This window comes from Rattus rattus, chromosome 5 (genome assembly GCF_011064425.1).
Source record: "Rattus rattus isolate New Zealand chromosome 5, Rrattus_CSIRO_v1, whole genome shotgun sequence".
NCBI classification, from domain to species: Eukaryota; Metazoa; Chordata; class Mammalia; order Rodentia; family Muridae; genus Rattus; species Rattus rattus.
In genome coordinates, this window is record NC_046158.1 from 154,627,762 (window position 1) to 154,651,988 (window position 24,227).

The 24,227-nt window shown below is 51.3% G+C and overlaps 1 protein-coding gene across 1 annotated transcript in view; it reads left to right on the forward strand.

Moving 5' to 3' along the window:
- Positions 1-20,085, forward strand: part of Jph2 (junctophilin 2) — a 65,507-nt gene extending 45,422 nt beyond the window's left edge. Inside the window, exons 3-6 of the mRNA XM_032902503.1 lie at positions 14,459-14,577; positions 16,241-16,962; positions 17,637-17,731; positions 18,459-20,085. Coding sequence (XP_032758394.1) covers positions 14,459-14,577; positions 16,241-16,962; positions 17,637-17,717 — 922 coding nt within the window. The 3' untranslated portion in view covers positions 17,718-17,731; positions 18,459-20,085. The remainder of the gene's footprint in view (positions 1-14,458; positions 14,578-16,240; positions 16,963-17,636; positions 17,732-18,458) is intronic.
- Positions 20,086-24,227: the final 4,142 nt, after the last annotated feature.

The window sequence follows — 24,227 nt, forward strand, 5'->3', positions numbered from 1 at the left end:
CTCATGCTCCTTCTTTTTACCACTCCAGGCCCAGGCCTGTGACCTCTTAAGACTCAGCAAATGTTTCTGAACTACTGTATCAAATTCCTTACTTTTTTTGGTTTTAAATACCTTCATTGTGTGGCTGGGTTATTCTTACTGGGAAAATCTGAGTCAAATCCTTTACATCCAGAGCAAAAACCTCAACTCGTATGCACCTATTATGTGTTGGGTGTGAAGTTCACTGCTGCAGCTGTACACCTACTGTGTGCCGGGCATGGTATTCAGTCAGTGATGCGGGGGTTTTAGCTGTGAGCGAGACAGGGTCGTCTCTCGCCTGAGTGTGCTTCCTGGTGCGGTACAGTCCCCGGGTTTGGGGAGTCTTGGTTGGCTCTAGGTATAGTCACTGACAGCTGCTTATGGTCTCAGGTACCCGATGGTCTCTGGTGCCCCAGATACCAAGACTTTGGGGTTTCTCCCATTTCACAAAGGGAAACACCAAGGCACAGAAAGTAAAGCAACCTGTCTGAAGTCATAGAGCAAGGAAAAAGTAGGGTGCGAGCTGATGAGACGGTGCGCTCAGTAGAGCTGTGACTGCGGAGGTGGCTCAGTGGTTAAGAGTACTCACTGCGGGGGCTGGGGATTTAGCTCAGTGGTAGAGTGCTTACCTAGGAAGCGCAAAGCCCTGGGGTCCCCAGCTCCGGAAAAAAAAAAAAAAAAAAAAAAAAAAAAAAAAGAGAGTACTCACTGCGGGGGATTTAGCTCAGCGGTAGAGCACTTGCCTAGCAAGCGCAAGGCCCTGGGTTCGGTCCCCAGCTCCGAAAAAAAAAAAAAAAAAAAAAAAAAAAGAGTACTCACTGCCCTTTCAGAGGACTCAGGTTCGATTCCCAGAAGACGCGTGGTGGTTCATAAGCATCTCTAACTCCAGTTCTAGGGGATTTGGTGCTCTCTTCTGGCCTCTGTGGGTACCAGGTATGCATGGTACACATACATATTCACACAGGCAGGACACTTGCACACATGAAATAAAAATGGGATAAATCTAATAAAAACAGACCACCAACAGAAGGGTCTGTTAATGCACTTGTAATGCCAGTTTGGGGAAAGAGGTGACAGACGGTGCCCCCCAGGGATCACAGGCGGGCCAGCCTCGCCTACTTTGGGGAGCTCCAGGCCAGTGAAAGATCCTGTCTCAAAAAAGGTAGACAGCAGCTGAAGGATGGTAAATAGGGCTTCTCCTCTTGCCTCTAGACAAACACACAGGAGCATTCACATGAATGCAACCACACACGTGTTCACACACCAATCAGCTAGTAAACAAATGTAATTAAAAAAAAAAAGTTGAAGGGCCGGGGGACGACTGGAATCCAGGTCATGTGTCACCAGAGTTTCCCTGTTCAAACCGTCACTCAGCAGGCACATCTGGGCTAGGTCCCCTGACAGCGTGCGTCTCACAGTGGCTGTTGGCTTTCCACCATCCCATACGCAAGGACTCATCACGGTAGCTCTTGACAGGTTCCGTGGTGAGAGACAGTGGTGGCGAACAGCTCTTCTGTAGCCTGCCATGACCTATATCAGCTTTGCCACTAGGACCGCCTTTGGAACCAGGAGTGGGATTTCTGGTTGTGGGCGGGAGGGCTCCCTCTGGAGCCTCTTCCTGCAGGGTCTCCATGGAGGTGCTGGGGCCCAGGCTGCCAGGTCCCGAGAGCATATGGGAGCTACTTGGAATTCCTCCCAGAGTCCTTATCAGTTTCCATTCACCCTGGGGTGGGGCTGAGGCCCGTGTGGGTGCCACTGGGGGCTCCTCTGGAGAAAGTTGGAATGCCACAGCTGAGCTCGACCTGGGGAGGGGCTGGAGGCCGGGGGTGGGGTGGGGTGGGGTGGGGTGGGGGCGGTGCTGAGCGGAGAGGGCTCAGCTGTCACATTCCTGGGGCTCAGGGAGAGTGATCCTGGGCGCCTTGTCCTTATTTAGACACACCCAGTCTGCTGACTTGGGTCTGCTAGATGCCATGGCCTCACTCTCACCAGGTGGGTGGGGCAGGTTGAGCACCCTCACAGCTAAGTCAGCAAGCTCTGGGGCAGACATCCCAGCAGACCCAGACACCCCAGGGTGGCAAGTTCAACCCTTGGGGAGACACAAAGCACCCCGTCAGCAAAAAGTAGCAGCTACCATTTGTGGGAGGCCTGCTCTGCCAGGCACCACATTAAGTCAGCCCGTAAGCCTGAGGGGGCTCTCCTACTGGCTGCTGTGTGGCTTGCTGTGCATTAGCTAGGCAGGCACTGGACCTCTGAGCTATGGCCCGCCCTCTTCCATCTTCCTGTTTTGGTGGGAGTCGGCAATGGAATTCCAGGCTCACCCCTTTCCCGTTGGCGTGTGTGGGCTGGCCATCCAGACTACCCACCTGTTAGTGCAGATTGCAAGCCAGAGAGGAGTGACGCTCTTTTATAAACTTATATCTAAGCAGCGTCCATCACTTCGGACAGATCTTGTTTCTTAGAGCAAACCGCTAGACTTGGTACACGTCCAAAGAGACGTTAGACCAGAGTGTGACCTTCAGGAGTCACCTGAGAAATCTGCCTCTTACCCTCATTTTTCAGAAGAAGAATGGATGCACAGAGAGGTTAAGTGATCTGTGCAGGTCACACAGGAAGGGTCTAGGGGGAGGGCATCTGGGATTCAGATCCACAAGACGTGATCACAGAGCCCACGATCCTAACCTTGATGGCTCAGTTAAGTCTTTGTGTTCACAGCCTTGTTAGCAAACCAGACAGCGATGGACCCGCTAGGAAGGTGGGCTCCTAAGCTAATACATCCGTTGGTTCATTAGCATGGTGGCTTCTGAATGCTGTCCCTGCAAGGGTTACTTTTCCAGTCATGTGTGGTAGCTCAGGTTTTTAACTCTAGCACTTAAGAGGCAGAGGCAGGCAGGATCTCTGCAAGTTCAAGGCCAGCCTGGTCTACATAACAAATTACAGGAGAGCCAGGACTGCATAGAGAGACCCTGCCTTTAAAAAAAAAAAACAAACAAAATAAGGAAGTGTATTTTTCCCCATTTGGTGCTTGGGCTGGAAACAGGCTTGACAAATGGTAGGCAAGCATGCTGTGTATATATGTAGCCCATGAACAGATTGAATATGTATCTCAGCCCATGAATGAACTGTTTAGGAAGGGAAGCTTCCTGAGTGGTCCTGAAGGCCCCTGTCTTCTGCACAGCCAGCTCTGGTGGGTTTGCAGGCCCATGATCCCCTACTGTGGCTTCTCCAGTTGCCAAGTGTGGCCCAACCTCATAGACTTATCCATAACTACTGCTCTCCACAGACCAGCCACCTCAGGGGAGCGATCCTGCTGGTAACCACCCATTCTGGGTTACAGGGATGTAGTGTCCCCACAACACCCCTGGAGGAAGAGATTGGCTTAAGGCCATTTTCAGTCGCTGGCTGTTCTGGACTGTGACTGAAGGCTGGTCCGTGGGGCCCGGTAGTTATACAAAAGACTGTGATATTGGAGTAGAACCACACTTTGGCAACTGGAGAAGCCTCAGCTCTTTCGAGCTGCAACCTTTACGTGAGTGTTCTGTGCCAGCGTTTCTCCTCCAGGGAACTGGGGTGTCTCAGAGTTGAATGTGATCTTAGCAGTTACAGCTTCCTCTTGGTGCTTGCTATAGCCAACGACAGCAAACTCGGGACCAGAGGATCTTTCTCTTATTTCTGGAGCTGGAAGGTCTTTCAGGAATGTTACTGGCTAAAGTCGATGTTAGCAGGGTTGGTTCTTACCGTGTGCTCTGGGAGGAGAGTCCAGCCGTTGCTTTCCAGCTTCTAACGGTCCTTACTCTGACCCTTGGCTTGTGGCCATTCCTGCATCCTTAGGGCACACCTCTGGTCTCCATATATCAATTCTTCCCCACTGCCAGTTCTTCCTGGTGTGCCCCTTACTGTACCTGTGATTACATGTAGGGCCTACCTAACCCCACACAAATCCGACTCAACATCTGCCAGGCCTGTTTGCCATGTAAGGGGACACTCGCAGGTTCCTGTGATCAGGAGGTGGGTATCTGGGACTAGTTTTCAGCCACCTGAATAGGACAATAGGCTGAATGTAGGGAGCCAAGGCCGCTACATCTTGCATCTAAGGCTGGAAGGACTGCGTCTCCATTCACCTTCCCACTCCCTCACTGGAACAGATTCTGTATAGGAGGCTTCTCCCCTAAGCAGACCATCATTAAATAAAACACAATCATCTGGAGCTGCACCCCTTACCCCATCCTGCAGGGATTTAGAACAAGCTTCCATGGTGGGGAGGCTCTGCATAGGACTGGGGGGTGGGTACTGATTAGATCTTGAACCTACAACCCCAGTGCCACCTCTGATTGGCTCACAGTTTGAGGGTATAGGCCATCTCAGAGGGGATGTTGAGGGAGAAGGAGCTTGGAGTGACAGGTCACATCACATCCATAGTCAGGAGACAGAGAACAATGAATGCTTGTGTTCAGCTCACTTCCTCCTTTTTCTGTAGTCTGGACCCAAGCTTAGGGAATGGTGCCACCCATAGTGGGCAGGTTTCCTCACCTCAATGAATCTTAATGAATCTTTTTTTTTCCCCCGGAGCTGAGGACCGAACCCAGGGCCTTTTGCTTGCTAGGCAAGTGCTCTACCACTGAGCTAAATCCTCAACCCCAACCTCAATGAATCTAAACAAGGTATTTTCCTACAAGTGTGCTCAGAGGTTTGTCTCCCACCTGGGTCTAGATCCCACCAAGTTGCTAACTGAGATTAATCATCATAACAGGGCCCACCCCATTCCAAGTGGTTTCTGTATGTTGCTTGGCTGTATAATTCAGGAACTTTATGCTACAACTGCAGGGCTGTTTATATCATGATTTTATAGATGGAAAAATCAAGGCACAGGAATTTCAAGCCACCCAGAATTAGGCCTGTGCTCCTAACACCTCCAAACACTAAAATATGAGCAGCAGTTTTTCCTTTATAAAACTACTTGCTTTCCAAAGTTTCCTATAGAGAATTAATATTATTATTTTATGATACGTAATATTTATAAAATATATCTTTAAAATTTAGAATATGAGAAAATAAACTTATATCTGTGTTTACATATTATAAAATACAAATAAGATGCCAGTTATGGCCGTGTAACGTGCCCAGGGGGCGTTCCCCTCCCAGCAACCTTCCCTTCATTCTACTCTCAAGACATTTCACCTTGTCTTATCTCTCCCCCCAGACTCTTCATCTTTCCAGAGCAGGGGCCATGTAAGGCTCAACTCTCACTTTAATAATCCAATGGGTAAGTGACTTGACTTCTCTCTTCCTCAGTTTTCCCACTTATAAAAAAAATCGATGACAGAGTCCGTTTAATTTTTCCCCTTTTAGAAGCAATCCTGAACATCTCTAAATAGGAGAATGGAAACTGCAAACACACACAGATGAGATGGTAGAAGGAAATCTTTGTGAACTTGGTGTAGGCACAAGAGTTCTTAGATATGACACCCGAAGACCAGATAACAAAAGAAAAGGGTAATTCAGCGTCGTCTGAAGCTTTTGTGATTCAGAGTTCCTTTAAAACCGTGGAAAGCAGGCCAGCTGGCTCAGCGAGTGGAGATGCTTTTGTTGTAAGCCTGGAGACCCGGGTTCAGTCCTCAGAACTTGGGTAAAGGTGGACGGGGAAACCCACTCTAGTTATTTATTAAGAGACAGGGTCTCTCTCGGAACCTGGACTCACCAATTTGGCGAGAGTGGCCAGCCAGCAAGCCCACGGATTCATCTGTCTATGCCTCGCCAGGGTTGGGGTTGCAGATATATGCCACCAAACCTAGCTTTTTATTATTATTATTATTTATTTTACACACCAGAAGAGGGCATCAGATCCCATTACAGATGGTTGTGAGCCGCCATGTGGTTGCTGGGCTTTGAACTCAGGTCCTCTGGGAGCATAGTCTGTGCTCTTAACCACTGAGCCATCTCTCCAGCCCCCAAGCCTAGTTTTTTTTTTTTTTTTTTTTTGTTCTTTTTTTTCGGAGCTGGGGACCGAACCCAGGGCCTTGCGCTTCCTAGGCAAGCGCTCTACCACTGAGCTAAATCCCCAACCCCAAAAACAAGACTTTTTTTCTTTTTTTTTTTTTTTTTTTTTCAGAGCTGGGGACCGAACCCAGGGCCTTGTGCTTCCTAGGCAAGCGTTCTACCACTGAGCTAAATCCCCAACCCCCAAGCCTAGTTTTTAATGTTGGGTGCTGGGGATCCAAACTCAGGTTCTTCTGCATGCACGGTGCTTCGCCAAGCACTTTACCAAGTGAGCCCTCTCCCCTGCCGCTTAGCTGACTAGCTTAACAACTCGTTTCCTGCTATTGTGTGGGGTGTATGGCAGGGACACCTGGTGGGCAAGATGGCTGGATCCCTAGAATGTGACAGTACCCCACCACATTCATGCCCGTCCAGTAGCCCATGGTACAAACAGAGTGCAAAGTGCTGAGCAGATAGCCAGATGAATATTAGTGATCTCTGGAGGAAAAGAAACATTTCATTCTGCATTGAGCAGAGGGCTGCAGACTTTTCTCTTAACGGACCAGAAGGGAAATACTTCTGGCTGTGCTCATCCTACGGTCTCTATGGCAACCACCTAACTCCAGACAGTACACAAATGAATGAGTGTGTCTGCACGCCACTAAAACTTTATTCAGACAGTGAAATTTGAATCCCAGACCATTTTCACACATTAGAAAATATTAGTCCTTTGGCTGTTTTGGTTTTTTTTTTCTCCTTCTTTCCAACCACTTAATAAAATAACCACTTTTAGCCAGGCTGGTACAAAACAGTCAGGGGCTGTACTTGACCATGTACTCTATTTGGCCGAGCCCTGTATTAACTTCAACAGGGGTACAGGGGTGTTCTATTGGCAGTTGTGTTTGAGGGGCCTAGAATCGTGCCTGCTTCACAATCGACAGCCCACCAAGTTGTAACAAGTGAATGACCAAAGCGATGGGAAGTGTCTTCCAGGCTAGGGAACAGACCAAGCTAAGTCCTGGAGTCGGACTGCACCCCCTTTCGGCTCCTCAAAGCCGCTAACGTGTGGTGTGGACTGCAGGGAGAAGAGACTGGCTTTAATTAAGCAGCTGGGAGCCCAGCGATGGGGAAAAGGGAGCTGGGTGGGGATGCTCCCCAAGGTGGCTGCGCTGAGTGATGGCCCTGCACCGTTCCAAAACGACCAGCCTTATTTTTAACCCAGCTGCTGAAAGATAATCCGAAAGCCACCAAGAAGAGCATCTTCTCCCTGCCCCTCCCCTTGCCCCAATTACTGCTCCCCTTCCTTCCCCTAGCAGGCCCAGCACTGCCCTAGGAGACCCATCTGGATATGGGGGGTGGTCTGGGGTAGAGGGAAGGAAGTAGTCCAGTATCTCCTATTACAGCCTGGACTGGGGAGAACATTGGTGTCTAAAGACAGCCATCCACAGCTCCCACTCCAGCTCTCACCGGCAGGCTGGGGACAGCCTAGGAGGGAGCTAAGCTCAGCTCTGTGGACACTTGCTTCTCTACCTGGAAGCAGAGTGGCTGTATAGCTTGGGGGTTAGGTGGCATAGGTCACTCCCATTCCGAATCAGTAGGTTTCTGGCATAGCTCGAGAATTTGCATTTCCGATGAGTGTCCAGTGGTGGCGATGCTGGGGCCTGTGCTGTGGCCACTTCCATCTCCGTGCCTTTGCTGGCTGCCCTAGCGACAGTGCCCAGGATCCTTGAGGGCTCTGGGTGCAGGCTGCCAGTTCCCCAAGGCATCAGAAAGGAGATTCCCTCAGCTTTTATGACCAAAAAAGGGCATCTTCTCAGCAGGAAGGTTGGCCTAGCATTTCTCTTTCTCTACCACCACCTGAGGTTTCAGGTTCCCAGAGAACTGTATCCCCCAAAACACAGGGCTTTTTCCTCCCACATACCCACGCACGGGTCAGACTGACCAGGGGGTGACTCACCCACCATTCTGTTCTGATGTCAAAAATATCTTTCGGCCTTCACCACCACCATCGTCACCTGTCTAGATTGTCATCATGATGTGGGGGACACTTCCCACCTGCTGCTCATTTAATTTCTCAGAAACTAGGAGAGGATTATGGTTTCCATCCTACAGATGGGGAAACTGAGGCACAAAGAGAAGGCCACATACCGAGCTCTAGGGTCCCAGTGGGGTTGAACTGGGACAAGGCAAGGTGCAGAGACCAATTAGGCTTTATTTAAAATGTTCTTCCTAATTAGCTCATCTGGCTTTTTTCACATCAGTTTTACAGTAAAATATTGGATTAAAATATGATTTTGGGGGGCTGGGTGTCTAAGTGGTGAAAACGCTCACTGCACAATCATAAGGGCTAGAGGTCCCGGCCCCTATCATCCACGTTAACACCAAGTGGGCGTGGCAGCACTCCTGTAACTGCTTGTAGAGATTGGAGCCTAGAGCAAACGTCTAGCAAGACTCTGGTTGACCCTGTCTCCATGAGTAAGGTAGAAGAGCAATTGAGGAGGATTCCCAACGCATGAGCACACATATGAACTCACACGTGTGTGCCCCCACACATGCAAAACACATGCGCACACGGCCCACAGGCAAATGGAAGAAAAATAAAAGCAAAATAATAAAATAAAACATGGCTGGTCTTGTTTACCGAACTCTGGCATTTGAATGTCTCGCCTCACCTGAACCCACAGAGCCAAAGCTGGAGGCCATAGTTGCCAATCCCCACGCCCTGCCCTGCACCATGACCTGGGGAGCTCCTGATCTTTTGTGTACCCAGATGCCCGTGTGCTTGTCCACGGGACTGATGCAGTCCTGAAGCTAACAGCAATGAGTGGGTGTGGCCTGGCCGAGAGAGCGGGGCCTGGGAATCTGACCTGTGTGATTTGGAGGTCAGACTCCACTCTTCCTTACGACATGAAGGCAAGCATGGACTTTAATCATACAATGCTGTCACGTCCGCACTGTGCAACTCAGGCGGTTTCTTCTGTCCTCTGGAAAGAGGGATGATGGAATAGTCTCTATGATAATAATCAGGGCGTCAAAGGAGCCACACCCGTGGCTAACACCTGCGTTAGCTACATGCTGCACCCTTGAGCAAGAAGCCCTTCTTCAGCAACTGCACTTACATAACAGCTACCTCTCAGGGCAGTTTTGACGGTTAGAAAGGGGAGCATAGATTTAAACAGGAAACAAAACAAACAGGCTCAGTGGGTGAAGTGCTTCACAAGCATAAGGACCTGAGTTCAGATCCTCAGAACCCGCTGGCCTTGTCTCTGAGTATCTATGACATCTACTGGGCAGGGTGGGATTGGGGGCACGTGCCGCAGACATGGAAGTCCAGGAGATTTACTGGTAAGCATTCCAGCCAACATGGGAAGCTCTGGGTTCAGTGAGAGACCCTATCTCAAGAAGAAGAAGAGGAGGAGGAGGAGGAGGAAGAGGAGGGAGGAGGAGGAGGGAGGAGGAGGAGGAGGGAGGAGGAGGAGGAGGAAAGAAGAGGGAGGAGGAGGAGGAAGGAGGAAGAGGAGGAGGAGGAGGAGGAGGAGGAGGAGGAGGAGGAGGAGGAAGAAGAAGAAGAAGAAGAAGAAGAAGAAGAAGAAGAAGAAGAAGAAGAAGAAGAAGAAGAAGAAGAAGAAGAAGAAGAAGACGACGACGACGACGACGACGACAGCAGCAGCAACAGCAGAAGCAGCTGAGAAAGGCATCCAGATGTGAACCTCTGGCCTCTACATGTGCCTTTACATGTGCACATGGCATATACTCAGCATCTTGCGGACACACACACACACACACACACACACACACACACACACACACACACCCCTAGTTTGTAGGAGTTTAAGGGGACTCTCCCTGGGGCCTGCTGAGCATTGGAGGCTGAGGAAAACCATGTGTATATCATCTCTCTTACGAATTAGCACATCTGCAGAGATTCAATAACTCAGATTTGCTAGAGCTCTTCTCATTTCAAAGCCCCAGTATCAGCGGTCCTCAACCTGTGCATCTCGGAGCCTCTGGCAAACATCTATCTCCCCCAAATATTTACATTACGATTTATAACAGCAGCAAAACTATATGTACCCTTCCTTCTACCTGGGCCCCCCCTCTTCCACCTTTGCTCAGCCTGAGGGCCGTGTTTCTTCAAGTCTGGAGTCCCATGCCTGCTTGACTGAACTTGGACCTCCCCAGCCGCCAACCTCCACAGACACTCTATCAGACGTCTTCTCGTACTGTCTCTTTGGATTCTATATGCCCCTCTAGTAGATGTCATAGATATGTACAGTAGTAACCAGAGATTTCTGCTGTCACATGGCTGGGAACAAGCTACTTTATCCAAAGTCTGCGTGGTCAGTGTCCGCCACATCTGAAGGCAAGTTCCAGAGCAGTGACCAAATACACAGAATTGAGGATTAGGGTCAAATTTCCAACTTCCACATTCCATGGCTGCCTCTCAGCAGGTTAATCAGCCCACCTGTGCCTCAGTTTCCTCCTATCTAAAATGGGGAGGGGAGGGGAAGACCAGCTTCTTAAGTCATTCCCATGATTACTGAGCTAGCCTCGTAACTCCTTCAGAACAGTGCCTGGCCTGCTATAGACCGGGCTGTGACTGGGGTAGGCTTTGCTCCCCTGTTAGTCATGTTTGACCGGTGCCAACAGCTGATACAAATATCTCTCCAATGTCAAGTGTGACACAACAAATGTGTAAAGTTTGTTCTTGTAGCATTCCAGCGTGGGCCTGCAGGGGAGCCTTCCCTCTACACACTGGCAGGCTCAGGCCTCTGCCAAGTTCCTTTCTTTCTTTTTCCTTTCTTTTTTAAAATATTTTTTGTTTTATTTATTCTTCTCTCATATATTACATCCCGACTGCACTTTCCCCTCCCTGCCCCCACCTCTCCTTTCCCTGGATCCAACCTCCCGGTCTTTCACCTCCCCTCAGAAAAGAGCAGATCTTCCAGGGACATCAACTAAATATGGCATCGCAAGCTACAATAAGGCCAGGCACGTGTTCTCACGTCAAGGCTGGGCAGGGCAACCCAGTAGGGATAAAAAGGTCCCAAAGGCAGGCAAAGGAGTCAGAGACAGCCCAGCTTCCGTTCTCAGGAATCCCACAAGAACACCAAGCTACACAATCATAACATACACGTAGAGGACCTAGGGCAGACTAATACAGGCTTCCTGGTCTCTGTGAGCCCACTTGAGTCCAGGTCAGACAGTTGATTTTGTAGGCTGTGTTCTTGTGGTATCCCTGATCCCTCTGGTTCCTTTGGTCCTTCCTCCCTGTCATCTGCAGGGCTCCCCAGGCTTGGTCTAATATTTGGCTGACTCTACTGATTCTTTGCATCCCTTTGTCCTCCTCTTCTTCCTCCCATTCCCATCCCTCCTTCTCCTTTTCCTTCCTCCTCCTCTCTCTCTCTCTCTCTCTCTCTCTCTTTTTTTTGAGATCGAGTTTCTCTGTGTAGCCCTGGCTATCCTGGAATTCCCTCTGTAGACCAGGCTGGCCTCAAACTCAGAGATCTGCCTGCCTCTGCCTTCCAAGTTCTGGGACTAAAGGCATGCACCACCACTGCCCAGCTACTGAATTTCTTTTGATAAAATATTTCTATTAGTTATTTTTACGTGTATGGGTGTTTTGCCTGAATGCATGCGCACCATGTGTATGCAGTACCCACAGAGGCCAGAAGATTGACGTTATCGATGGTGGTCGCAAGCCACCATGAGGTTCGATACCCAGCACCGATGTTCCTATCTGCTGAACCACCTCTCCGGCTCCTCTACCGCATTTCTTAACTTGCAGGTCACCGTGGATTCTGTGGATAGAATTTAGGAGGTTCACGTCCCTAGAAACATGGCGTGTGGTAGTGATTCCCAAGTTAGTACTGTTAAGAGAATGTCCTCGGAGAGGGAGCAGTCAGCAGTAGATACACAGGAAAGGGAGGGGCCGGGCGAGGACTGGTCTCAGCTGCAGACATGTTTGGTCTGAGCACAGGGGACTGTGGGGAACTGTGCCCTTGAGGTGTGGTGGTCACAGAGGGAGTGGGCTGGCATCATTCAGCTCTCTGGTGTAAGCCAGCATCTGGTGGAGTCTGTGGAAGTGGCACTTTAATTTTGAGCACAGTATCGTCGCTGGCTGCAGTTCTCTGCGGTAGCATGGAATCATGGGCAACTGGTGCCCACAGCAGCTAGGGCCGGTGCCTTAAGGGACTGGGCGGGGTTCACAAGTGTCCGTGCATGTGTGAGCTGAAGTTCAGCAGTTTCTTCCATTCTGGGGACAGGCAGCAAGCCATAGGGATACTTGCTATATCTGTGACTCCATCTCCAGTGGAAATCACAGGTGGTCATGTCACACGTGGTAGGATTGTGGATTTGAGCTATCATATCCAGTTAGGCTCATTTAAACTTCCACATTGTGATGCTCAGTATACCTGATAGATATATATTTTAAAGGATTTATTTATGTATGTATGTGAATGCTCTGTCTGCATGTTTGCCTGAATGGTAGAAAAGGCCATCAGATCCCATTACAGATGGTCGTGAGCCACCACGTGGTTGCTGGGCATTGAACTCAGAACCTCTGGAAAAGCAACCGATGCTCTTAACCGCCGAGCCATCTCTCCAGCTCCCTGATAGATATTTTTAATGTTGGTGAAAAGGGATATATGTGTCTTTAATCCCAGTGCTCGGGAGGCAGAGGAAGGCAGATCTCTGAGTTCAAGGCCAGCCTGGTCTATAGAGAGAGTTCCAGGACAGCCATGCTACATAGAAAAACACATCTCTGTTGTGGTTTGCCCTGGAGTTATCTGTATTTTGATGCTAATTCCACTGCCCCAAGGACAGCTGCCTAGTCAGTACTCAGGAATCAGGTGACTTCACCAGAACCTTCTCCCCATTGAATTTGTAAAGTACAGGTGAAGGGCAGGTACAGGATAGAAGGAGGCCTGTCATTGGAGGAGAAGGAAGGATGGGCGGGAGAGAAGTTTGAAGGAAGAGGAGGAGACGGGAGAGAGGAGAGGGTAAGAAGCCATGGCAGGTGATATTAAGATTCTGCTCTGTGTATTTACAGGTTGTTATTAATGTTCTTAAGGGATGGATGGTACCGGGCTTTGTATGTTTAAGTGGGCAATTATATCTTACTATTTGGGTCAAAAGTTATTGTGTTGTGTATTCTTTTATGTGACGGTTTGAGTGTAGGAAAGTGTGCGGTGGCAAGAGACTCTGGGCCGCTGAGGAGTTGGGATGTGTTTCCGCCAAGATATCTAGCAGATACCTTGGGCACCGCGGTGCAGGACCCAGCAGGGTAAAAGACACCTATACCTTTCTATTTTATATATTTTTACAACACATCTCGAAAAAAAAATCAAACAAATAAGCAAACAAAAAAGGATATATGCTGTATTATGATTTTGTTCTTTTGTTTACTTTTTAAGAGGAATCCTTGTGTGTCTGTGTGTGGGTACACACATGTGAATGCAGGTGCCCAGATAATCCAAAGAGGCTGTCAGATCCACTGAAGCCACTTGTGAGCTACCTGGTGCTCACACTGCTAGGGACTGTCCTCGGGTCCGCTAGAAGAGCTGTTATGTGTTTTTAGTTCCTGAGCCATCACTCCAGCCACATGGATTTGTTCTTTTCAATAGTTTCCTCAGTGTCAATTCAGCTGCAGCTCCTCACAGCTCTGTACGCTTCGTGTACTTTGAAACCTTATCGATCTTATTATTGATGTGTGTCTATGGGGTGTGTGTGTGTGTGTGTGTGTGTGTGTGTGTGTGTGTGTTTGCATGGAGGCCGCAGGACAACTTTGTGGAGCTGGTTTTCTCCTTCCACCTTTATGTGGTTCACAAGACTCAACTCCAGCCTTCAGGCTTGCTCAGCGAGCGCCTTTACCTGCTGAGCCATCTCGCCTGTCTCTTATTTTGTGTCATAAAAACAAATGTTCTGCCAGGTGAGATTTTACTTCCAGCACTTGAGAGGCAGAGGCGAGCAGATCTCTAAGGGGTTCAAGGCCGGCCTGGTTTACACAACAAACTCCAAGCCACCCAGGGCTATATCATGAGACCTTGCCTCAGAACAAAAGAAAGCATTGTCTGGAGAAGGGGCCACAGATTTCAATGGCTGGCCAGAGGAGGAGAGAGGAACTATGAAATGAAAGAGGCTAAACACACTGTGCTGGGGTGACAACTTTGTATTAAAACGCAACAGGCAAAAGGGCTTTATCGATCAGACCCAGAAATAACAAGCTTCAGGTCTTCCCAGAATGCACTGGGAAGGATGCAGTCATCTGACCATACCTAGCTACAAGGAAGGCTGAAGGACTGTAGTCTGTGTATCCCTAGAGATGGGAGGACTGTTCTAGGAAATGCCCAATAGTCCGGGCCAGAGGGCTGGAATACTCTTTGACATCCCAAGTGAGAATCCTGTCCATGGGAGGACGGGCAGAGGGCTAGATTGTAAATCTCTCACTATATTGTTTCCTTAGGACAAGCCATGCCAAAGCCAAGGCCGAGGCAGCAGAACAGGCTGCCCTGGCTGCCAACCAGGAGTCCAACATTGCCCGTACATTGGCCAAGGAGCTGGCTCCAGACTTCTACCAGCCAGGTAGGGCCAGGCAGGGAGGGGTGGGCAGGGCAGACCCAGGGTGGGTCCTTCATTTGCTGCAAGGTGGAGATGCCTAAGTGGAACCCTGAATGCCTGTGAGTTTTGGAACCTGTGGGTGTGATGTAAGCAGGAGATGAGATTTTAGGGGGGCACATCTCTGCCTCTACGCAAGACTGGGGATATAGCTGAGGTTCCCAGCTATAAGCGGAACCCACCCTAGCTTGTCTCTTAACTCTCCTCTGGGCAAGGCAGATGAGGGGGGTGAGTGGGGGGTGGGGTGCTGGTGATGCTGGGATGAGGGGCAGGTCTCTGGTGCATGAGAGGGTCAAAGGGCTCTCTGCAACCTTCAAAAATTTGAGGAGAATGGACCAGGCACTGCCTATGTGTCAGGCATGGCGCTGGAGTCACACAGGCAGCTTGCACTGGATAGCACCGACTCATGTTTAAATCCTTACCCACTGATCACCAGCTTTGGGATGTCGTGCAGGGTAAATGGTAACACTCAGCCCCTGAGTTGTGGCATGGGCATGAACTAGGGTCATGTGACAGCTGCAGTCAGCGTGCAGTGGCCATGTCTCTTGGTGACTGCCTCTCACACAGGGGATGAATGCTGGGCTGATTGTTCAGACTGGGACCCTGAGACCAGGTCAGGTCTGTGGATTTGACTTGACCCTGACTGGGCCCACTCATGAGTGTCTACTTCCATGGGTCTGGGTGGCCCCCGTGCACGACACGCCCAATGAGGCAAGTGATGGAGCATCTGGTACGGCCCTCTGAGAACTACTGCACAGGAAGTGCTGGGTGCTTGGGCAGAGGGATCAAGAAGAGGGGGCTTGCAGATTCAAAGGCACGGACGTGGAATAGCGTCCACTGCACGGAGGATCAGATTGGTGGAACAGACAGTTTTAATAACTCTGTGAGGTGGGTGAGATTAGGAATTCGGTTGCACAGAGGAAAAGGAGACGCATCTTGCTCCATTCAGGAAGCAAGATGATACAACAGGCAGCAGAGGGTGAATTGAGTAAAGAGACAGGGGACTGCGACACAGACTGTGCTTCGCAGAGCTGAGCCGGCTGCTGAACGTAGAGTTTGGTGTTTAGCGTATTGGAAGGGTTTTAAGTGAGCGACATGCTATTAGTGCTTTGGAAACACCATTCTGGCCGCAGCTCACTATCCTAAGTGGCCCGTCTGTGATGCAGGGGGTGAGTCTTCTGGTCACAGTGTGCCCCCTGCTGGTCACAGGAAGCACGACGCTAGCTTGCGTTGGGTGACCTTTGCAGTTGTGGCTTTTGCAAAACAAACAAAAAACCCCAAAGCCCAACCCAACCAAACCAAACCAAAACAAAAACTTCCAATAGTGTGATTAAGCCAAATTCTTTTCAGACGTAAAGGTGGAAAGAGATCAGCTAAGCACATCATCTCGGCCCTTCGCTGTATGATGCTGGACAAACTACACTCCCTGCGTTTCCTTTTCCTCTGTGCAACAGAATTCCTAATCTCACCCACCTCACGGAGTTATTAAAACTGTTCCACCAATCTGATCCTCCGTGCAGTGAGTGGCAACCGAGTAAACGAACGTGACTCATGGACGCTACTCTGCTGGCCCAAGACAGCCTGGAAAGCTGTGGGTTCGAAACCTACCTCTCTCTGTTCTCCCTGGCAGGTCCGGAGTATCAGAAGCGTCGGCTGCTCCAGGAGATCCTGGAGAACTCAGAGAGCCTGCTGGAGCCCCGGGAGCGGGGCCCGGGCGCCGGCCTCCCGGAACGGCCCCGGGAAAGCCCGCAGCTGCATGAGCGCGAGACCCCGCAGCCCGAGGGCGGACCCCCTTCTCCGGCCGGAACGCCCCCGCAACCCAAGAGACCCCGGCCGGGATCGTCAAAGGACGGCCTGCTGAGTCCGGGTGCCTGGAACGGCGAGCCCGGTGGAGAGGGCAGCCGGCCCGCCACGCCATCGGATGGCGCGGGCCGTCGTAGCCCCGCGCGTCCGGCTTCGGAGCACATGGCCATCGAGGCGCTGCAGCCACCGCCCGCGCCCTCGCGGGAGCCTGAGGTGGCACTGTACCGCGGTTACCACAGCTACGCTGTGCGCACCGGGCCACCCGAGCCACCGCCCTTGGAGGATGAGCCCGAGCCCGAGGTCCCGCGATCCGACTCGGAGCCCCCGTCCCCCGTCTCCGCCACGGTCCAGGAAGAGGAGTCCCCTGCGCCGCGAAGCCGGGTGCCCGCCAAGCCCGCCACTCTGGAGCCCAAGCCCATAGTCCCCAAAGCCGAGCCCAAGGCCAAGGCGCGCAAGACAGAGGCCCGCGGGCTGAGCAAGGCGGGTGCCAAGAAGAAGGGCCGGAAGGAAGTGGCACAGGAGGCCGAGGCCGAGGTGGAGGTAGAGGAGGTGAGGCTGCGGGCAGAGGCGAGTCTGTGAGGTCCTTGCGGTTCCAGGAGGGATTGTCTGCGTGCGTAGAGTTGGGGGTAAATTGGGGCACCGGAGGCAGGACAGGACAGGGGCTAACTTCAAGACAGTGGGACAGAGAGTGTGACCTGACTCTCAGAGAACTTGAGCACAGGTGACAAGGCAGAGGACCAGCAGCAATTGGGAGTCTGACCTGTGGAGTGCACCTGTGGGGAGTCTGTCATTGGCTAGCACACCAGTCACCTCTCTGTTCAGAACCCGGCAGTGAGGGCTTGGGGGTGAGGTAGGGTGGAGGAAGATCCCAACAGGGATTGAGTCCCAGGCCTCTACTGGGGTCCAGGAAACAAATTCAGCTGCAGAGAGCAAAAGCTAGCTTTTTAGATTAAATGTTGGAATTCCAGACTCCACTCTGCCTTTGGTGTGGTCTTCTATTCGCAGCTCCGGAGGATTGGGTTAATTAGTTTCAAGAATTTTTCCAGCTCTCCTAAGGCCACTATAGACCCCGGTGCAAGGTCCAACTGTGTACAAACTAGGGAAGTTTTTAGGAAAATACTTCCATAAGCCCTGGCTTCTTTGCCCAGCTTTGTAATTTTGTTGGGTGTTTGGGGGTGTCTAGAGGTCCTGGGGACTCAGGCAGACTTTCTCCATGCCTTCAGGTCCCCAACACCGTCCTCATCTGTATGGTGATCCTGCTGAACATCGGCCTGGCTATCCTATTCGTTCACCTCCTGACTTGACCCTCATCTACCAGGTACGGCTAGAGGATGTGCCCGGAAGCCAGGGTGGTGGGGCTTGGTACTTGGTATTGGGCACGATCTTGTGGCTGGGTAAAGCCCACCCCCAGGGTACAGGTGTGATACTCTGCACCCCGGCATAGCTGGACTCCATCTCCATCAACTTGACCTGCCAGCACCTTCAGTTTTCTGTCCCTCCACATGCCCTTGGTTGGTCTGGTTTCCTTCCTAGGGTAGAATTTGGGCTCGAGCTAAAGGACAGTGGCCCTCACCAGTGTGAGGATGTTCCTGCTCTGGGACAAACCTTGCAACCTGAGTCTGGAGCTTGGCTACGCTACATCCCGTCTCCTGAGGAGGTTCCTCAAAAGACCTCCTGCTTTGATCCTGGCTTAGTGTGGAGTAGAGGTTCATAGGCAGCCCCGGGATCCCAGAAGAGCTTGTTCCGTTTCTGTTTAATAGCCAGTGGCAGCATTAGCCTTATAGGGTCTAATGCTGAGCTCTGGAGGGTCTTAGAGTCACTGGACACCCGATGGCCTTTTCTTCAGACACTGATGACTGTGAGGGCCAAAGAACCTGAGTGACCGGGAAGATAGCAGGGAAGGGACAGGATTGGAGGGCTGGCAGGGACCAGGAGGGAGGCTCAAGGGCCTGTCTCTGATAGCCTTGCAAAGCAGAGGCCTGGTTCCCGCTTTCTTGTGGCCCAGCCTTGGGCGGCATCTGATGGCTGGTGTTGTCTCCCTCCAGAGCCACTGAGGATGCCAGGACCTGTCTTTCTGCAGTGCCAAGCAGGTGTCCCAGGAGGATGGGACTGCGGACCTAAAGCCTTGCTCACATCCACTCCATGGACATTTAAGGAGGCCTCCCGTGAGCCCATGCTGGGTGCCGGGATGCCAGAGGAAGAGAAAGTCTAGGTACCCTCCGGGGTAAAGGATGCCCCGAGGGAGTAGCCCTGGTCTCCCGAACCCCTTTGCTCCTGCACCTGTCCTCAGTCCTGCCCCACCTTGCCCTGCCACCCTTCCCTGGGCTTTTGTGCGTTTTGAGAGATATCACGAAAGCAAGATATTCATACAGATCTTTCCCTCTTCCTCCTACCCTACCCCCAACCTAGTCCTCTGGCTGATGGCTTGAGGCCACGCAGGAAGACAAAGGGTGCAGACGTCCCTTGGGTAGTGCAGTCACCCCCCAGCCTATACTGCTCAGAGTTCACAGACTTCTGGAGGGCAACGTAGGAAACAGAGAAGCCCAGTTGAATATCCTCCAACCAGTCCAGTTGGCATCCCCTAGGACCAGTAGTGGGGGAGACCTGAGCATCTGAGCCTTTGGCTGGGAAGCCACCTAAAGGGGTCTGGGGTGGGGTGGAGAAGGTTAGGCATGTTGGTGATGGCCCCTGATTCTGAGTGTGTCTGAGCCTGAGGCAGGAGTTCATTTAGGGTCATAGATGTTCCCTGGGCATTTCGTAGGAGCTCTGCGCCTGAGAGCTACGGCTACTGTGATGTCCTATGAATTGGCTTATCCCTGTCCCCCATCGAAGCCACACTGGGATCAGGGGAGCATGGCACGGAAATCTGTGGAAGTCGAGAGCTGTATCCCCTGGTGCGCATTCTCCGGCAGAGGCTGGAGACAAGCGCTGTGCAGGAGACGGGAGCAAGTCTGGGCTCTAGCTGGATGCGGCCTGTGCAACAATGAATCATGCTTGGCAAAAGGTTTACCCGCATGCACCTCACTTAAAGAAGTTTGCACCACACTGTGTGTCCCGGCCCTCGGGCTTGCTGGGTATAGCATGGCAGCTCAGGACGAGTGGCTCCCCATTCCCAGGAGGGTGGAAGGAAAGAGTCGCAGGCCCCTCGAGTTTAGGGAAGAGGAGGCGACGGCATCCATGCTGAGCTGGAGGAAGCTATTGGTCCTCTGACTTTGGACCTCTCGGACTTGAGCATGGAAGCCAGGTATCCTCCCAGGGCAACGTTGAACCTGCATATTGGGGGTCAGCTTCCTTTTCTTCTCAGTCCACGGGCACCTTCTCTAGAGTCACACTGGCTGCTCCTAGCTCTGCTGGGGCCTGGTGGTTTGGTTGGAATTGCTTTTCTACTGACAGGAGCCTGCGGATGCTCTTGTCCCTGCCGGTGTAGGCAGGGCTCTGCCTCTGGTTGGGTTTTCCTGGATTCTAGGGAGTAAGGGGGTGGGCAGAGGTTACTCAGGAGTGACAGGCCCTCGGCCTTGGTTCTGAGGTCATTGCTCTCCACTCTGGGTGCGGTCCAGCCCCGAGAACAAGCTTGTGACTGTCAGAGCTATCAGAGCTGTTTTAGGGGATATGGGTTGAAGGGTTAGGGTTCAGGATGCCAAGTCTGTGCCAAAATAAATCCGCATATGCTCACAAGTTCAACTGCACTGTGGCGTCTGCTTGTGGGTCCTGGATGAGGGACGGGGGCTGCTGGGTGAAGGACAGAGGAGGCTGGGAGATGACCAGTCCTACTACATCACGTTCTCGTTCAAAAGATGCTCCCCTAAAGCACTGATGGGTAGCGGGGGGCTCCAGTCTGGAGAAGAGGCCCAGGACAAAGCAGGCATCCCTTGTAGTCTTTCCCCAAAAGCTGCTCTGGTTGGCCGACGGCAGCAGCCAAGGGTCTGCTCTTCGAGGTGGAGGCTCTCTGGATTCCAGTCCCGGCTTAGACACTTTATGTCTGGAGCCTCCCTTTATAGTGCCCCATCTATAAAATGGGGGTGACCCTACCTGCCTCCTGGGGTTACATTAAGGACTGGAAGGGTCTGGAGGCTTGGCTCAGTGGGTAAAGTGTTGTGCAAGCATGAGGACCCGAGTTTGGATTAATGGAATCTACACAGAAGTGCAACATGGCGATGTGCACCTGTAACTCCGTCTCTTGGGGTTTCCTGGCCAGCCAATTTAGCTGAAATGGTACACTGTGTTGAATGACGGACTCTACCTCCATAAATACGGTGGAGAGGCAATTGAGGTAGACATCTTGATGCCAACCCTTGGCATCCATGTGACCCACAAGGCAAACACACTGCACACATTCTCCCTCTCCCTGTCTCCTATCCCCTCCCTTACACACACACACACACACACACACACACACACACACACACACACACACACAGAGTTAAGCTGAGAAATATTTATTTCATGACTCCCACAGTGTGATAATGCCCTCTTGCATTTCGATGTAGAGACTCCAGGAGCCCCCAAAGGCATAGAGACAGCTTGCCCATCAACTAAGCCTTTGCAGACTGTCTCACTGGGGGTACCAAGGCCATCTCACCCTCCACAGAGACTGGGGGAAAGAGGTGGGCTCACCCTGGTTTGTCTACGGCAGGTTCTTGGAGGGAAGCGTTTCTCTAGCTTGGCTGGGAACAAGCACTGTCCATTTAGGTTTCCTCACAGCTTGTAGCCAGGGAGACCTCAAGAGGACCAAGCCTGTCACCACCTGAGCTGTGCCATATGTCATCAGGAGCTCTGGTTACCCAGGACTGCCGCTGACTGGCTGTGTATACGAGTGGGTACCTTCAGTCCTCTTTGTTCCGTTTCACCATGGCGAGTACCTCCTGCCCTACAGCCTTCCTCACAGGCGAGCCGCTTGGAGCCACACATGTATTCTGGATGGAGAAGGGGATGTGGAAACTCTATACCCTCATGATTCCTGGGAAGAGGGGTGGCTGCAGGGTACCTCAGGAGGGTCAGTGCGGATGGGAATGGGGACAGAATTTGTTTAACCTGCAAAGGCTTTGTTAAAATTCACAGAGGGGAAGGGAATGGGTACCTGGCCAATTGCCATTTGGTCTGCAGACTGCCTGGGGTTTCTGGGACACTGGAAGGCTACTGGGATCCTGTTGGAATATTGGAGACTGAGTCAGGTAAGGCTGGCCAGATGGGTGGCCCCTAGTGGCTGAGATATAGAACACATCCGGCAGATTCCTTTTCCAGTCTTGGCTCCTGGCCCATCCCCTGACCTGTGTGGCTCTGGAGGCATTTAATAAAGTATTATATAAGTTGGGGACTACAGGACGTTGGTAAGGGCTGTGATAATTGACCATTGCCCAACAGGCAGAGAAGAGAGGGTCCGGGAAGTATAGAGGCACATCTCGGATCTGGGGCAAGCAGTTTCAGCATCCCCGAGGTTACCCACAGAGAACCAGGCTGTGTTGAGAGACACCAGACCAGTTATGGTCATGGAGGCACCAAGTTGACAAAGGCATATGGAAATCTGCCTTGAGCCTGTATGAATAAAAACCAATGCCTGGATGGTAAAATGCAGACCGACCTTGAAAGCACACTGAAAACCAAATGCTGACTGGGTCTGTGAGTGCAGATCCCCCTCCTCTCTCCTTCCTGCCTGTTTGCTCCACTACTCGGAGGAGCAGGTCCCAGCCAGCCCTCTCTCCCTTTCCTGGGGCAGAAGAGTAAGCAGCGTGCCTTGGCTCACAGATCTACCTACCATCAGGTCGCTGCTTCAGCTCCTGATTCTGCCCCTTGACAACTTCCAGCTTTAGGGCAGCGATGGCCAATCCGAAAGTGTGTATGTAATAAAACTCTTCTAATAATGCCAGCCATGGCACAAGCACAAGAGAACCACACAAGAACTCCACTGTGCGGATACCAACTCCTTGGTTTTAAAGATAAGGAAACTAAGACTTGGAGAGATGGGGTCCAGGTATCACGGAAGTAGGGGGAAGGAAAGCTGGGACCAAAACAAGAGCCTGTATTCGGCTTGCTTAAACATTCAACCTCACTGGACAAAGGAGTCAGGGCCATTGCCAGAGAAAGTGTGTGTGTGTGTGTGTGTGTGTGTGTGTGTGTGTGTGTGTGTGTGTGTGTTGCATGCTATGGGCCCTGGGGACTGAACCCAGGTCCTCAGACTTTGTGGCAAGCACCCGTAACTAAAGTTCATCTCCTTGTTTTGTTTTTAGTGGGGACTTCGGGTATCTTAGGAGGGTTTTGTAGCCAACAACAATTTTGAACCTCTAGGTTTTCCCTCCACAGCGCTGTGATTACAGGAGGGTACCACACTTTATTTTTGCAGTGCGTGGTGGTGGTGGGGGTGTTGTACATGTTAAGCAAACATTCTAGGAATTGAGCAACATCTCCTGTGTGAAAAAGGCAAGTTTTCCTCCTGCCTCTAGGATGCTTGTGGGCCCACCTTTTAGTGAAAGTGGCCTGTACAATCCTTTCGTATTAAAGACGGTTTTCTAAAGCTTTGATCAAGAAAGCGCGGTTGACACTGAACCTTCACTGGCTGTAGATGAAAGGTGGGAAAGGCAAACAGGGAGAGCCTTGGGATAGAGGCGTGACCACAAGAAAGCTGGCTCTGGCTCTAGGGAGGTAGCCATCAGAAAAACTATAGGAAGTCAGTGGCGGTCCCGCTCCACCTCCAAGACATGGTGTTTGGGAACGGGATGGGTCTTTTCCTTGGTTTCCACAGCAGTTCCCTCACATCTGTCCCGCTCTGCCCTCCAGATTTCGTATCGACATTTGGGACGTCTCAGAATCTCTCTGCATACAGAAGGCTCTGGGAGATTTGCAGGGGAACTGGGAAGATGCTGGGAGGCAGGTCACGTGGGCATCTCTCCATATCTCAGCCTCTGCTTCTGCCCAGCCCCTACCTGTCTCTTGAAGCCACTCCAGTCTCCAGATGCCCAGGGACTAGTTATGCAGTCTCTGAGAAGGAGGGAAGTCGGTGGCTCGTTCTGGCTGATGAGATGGGCTGCTGAAATCAGTTGGCAGATTGTCTGCCTGCCCGGGAATACAGTTTGGCAGCTTCTGCTGAAGTTAAACGTACCCACCCTATGATCCAGGATTCTCACTCCCACATATTTACCCAAAATAAATGGAAGCATATGTCCAAGAAGACGTGAACAAGAATGTTCACAGTGGCTCTGGGCATCGCTGCCAAGAACCAGAAACACATGCGACTGTCAACAGGAGAACCAGAAAACAAACAGTTCTCTGTCCATCACTAAGGTCTCCTTCTGAATGGTGAGGAGCAGTGACCACAGGATCCCATCTAAAGCCACTGTATGGGGTAGGAGAAGCAGACACAGAAACGGCATGGACAGCGATGTGAAGGACTCCAAACGGCAACACGGGCTGCAGTGACAGAGTCAGCACAGTGGTTGCCTGGAAGGAGGTGGTAGAGCAGAGAAGGATTGGATGGAGAGGGGTGTGAGTGAGTTTCTGGCGGGGGGTGGGGTGGGAAATCACACATCTTGTCAGTGATGGTGATAACACATGCATTGGCCCACTCATACACATTTACACACACTCACACATACATACATACACATACTCACATACATACTCACACACATTCAGATGCACTCACACACACTCATACACACACATACACACTCACACATACACACATACACACTCACAATACACACTCACACACATTCACATACACTCACACACACTTATATGCACATACATACACATACTCACATGCATAACACACCCACACACACACATACACATATTCATACACACACACTCATACACAC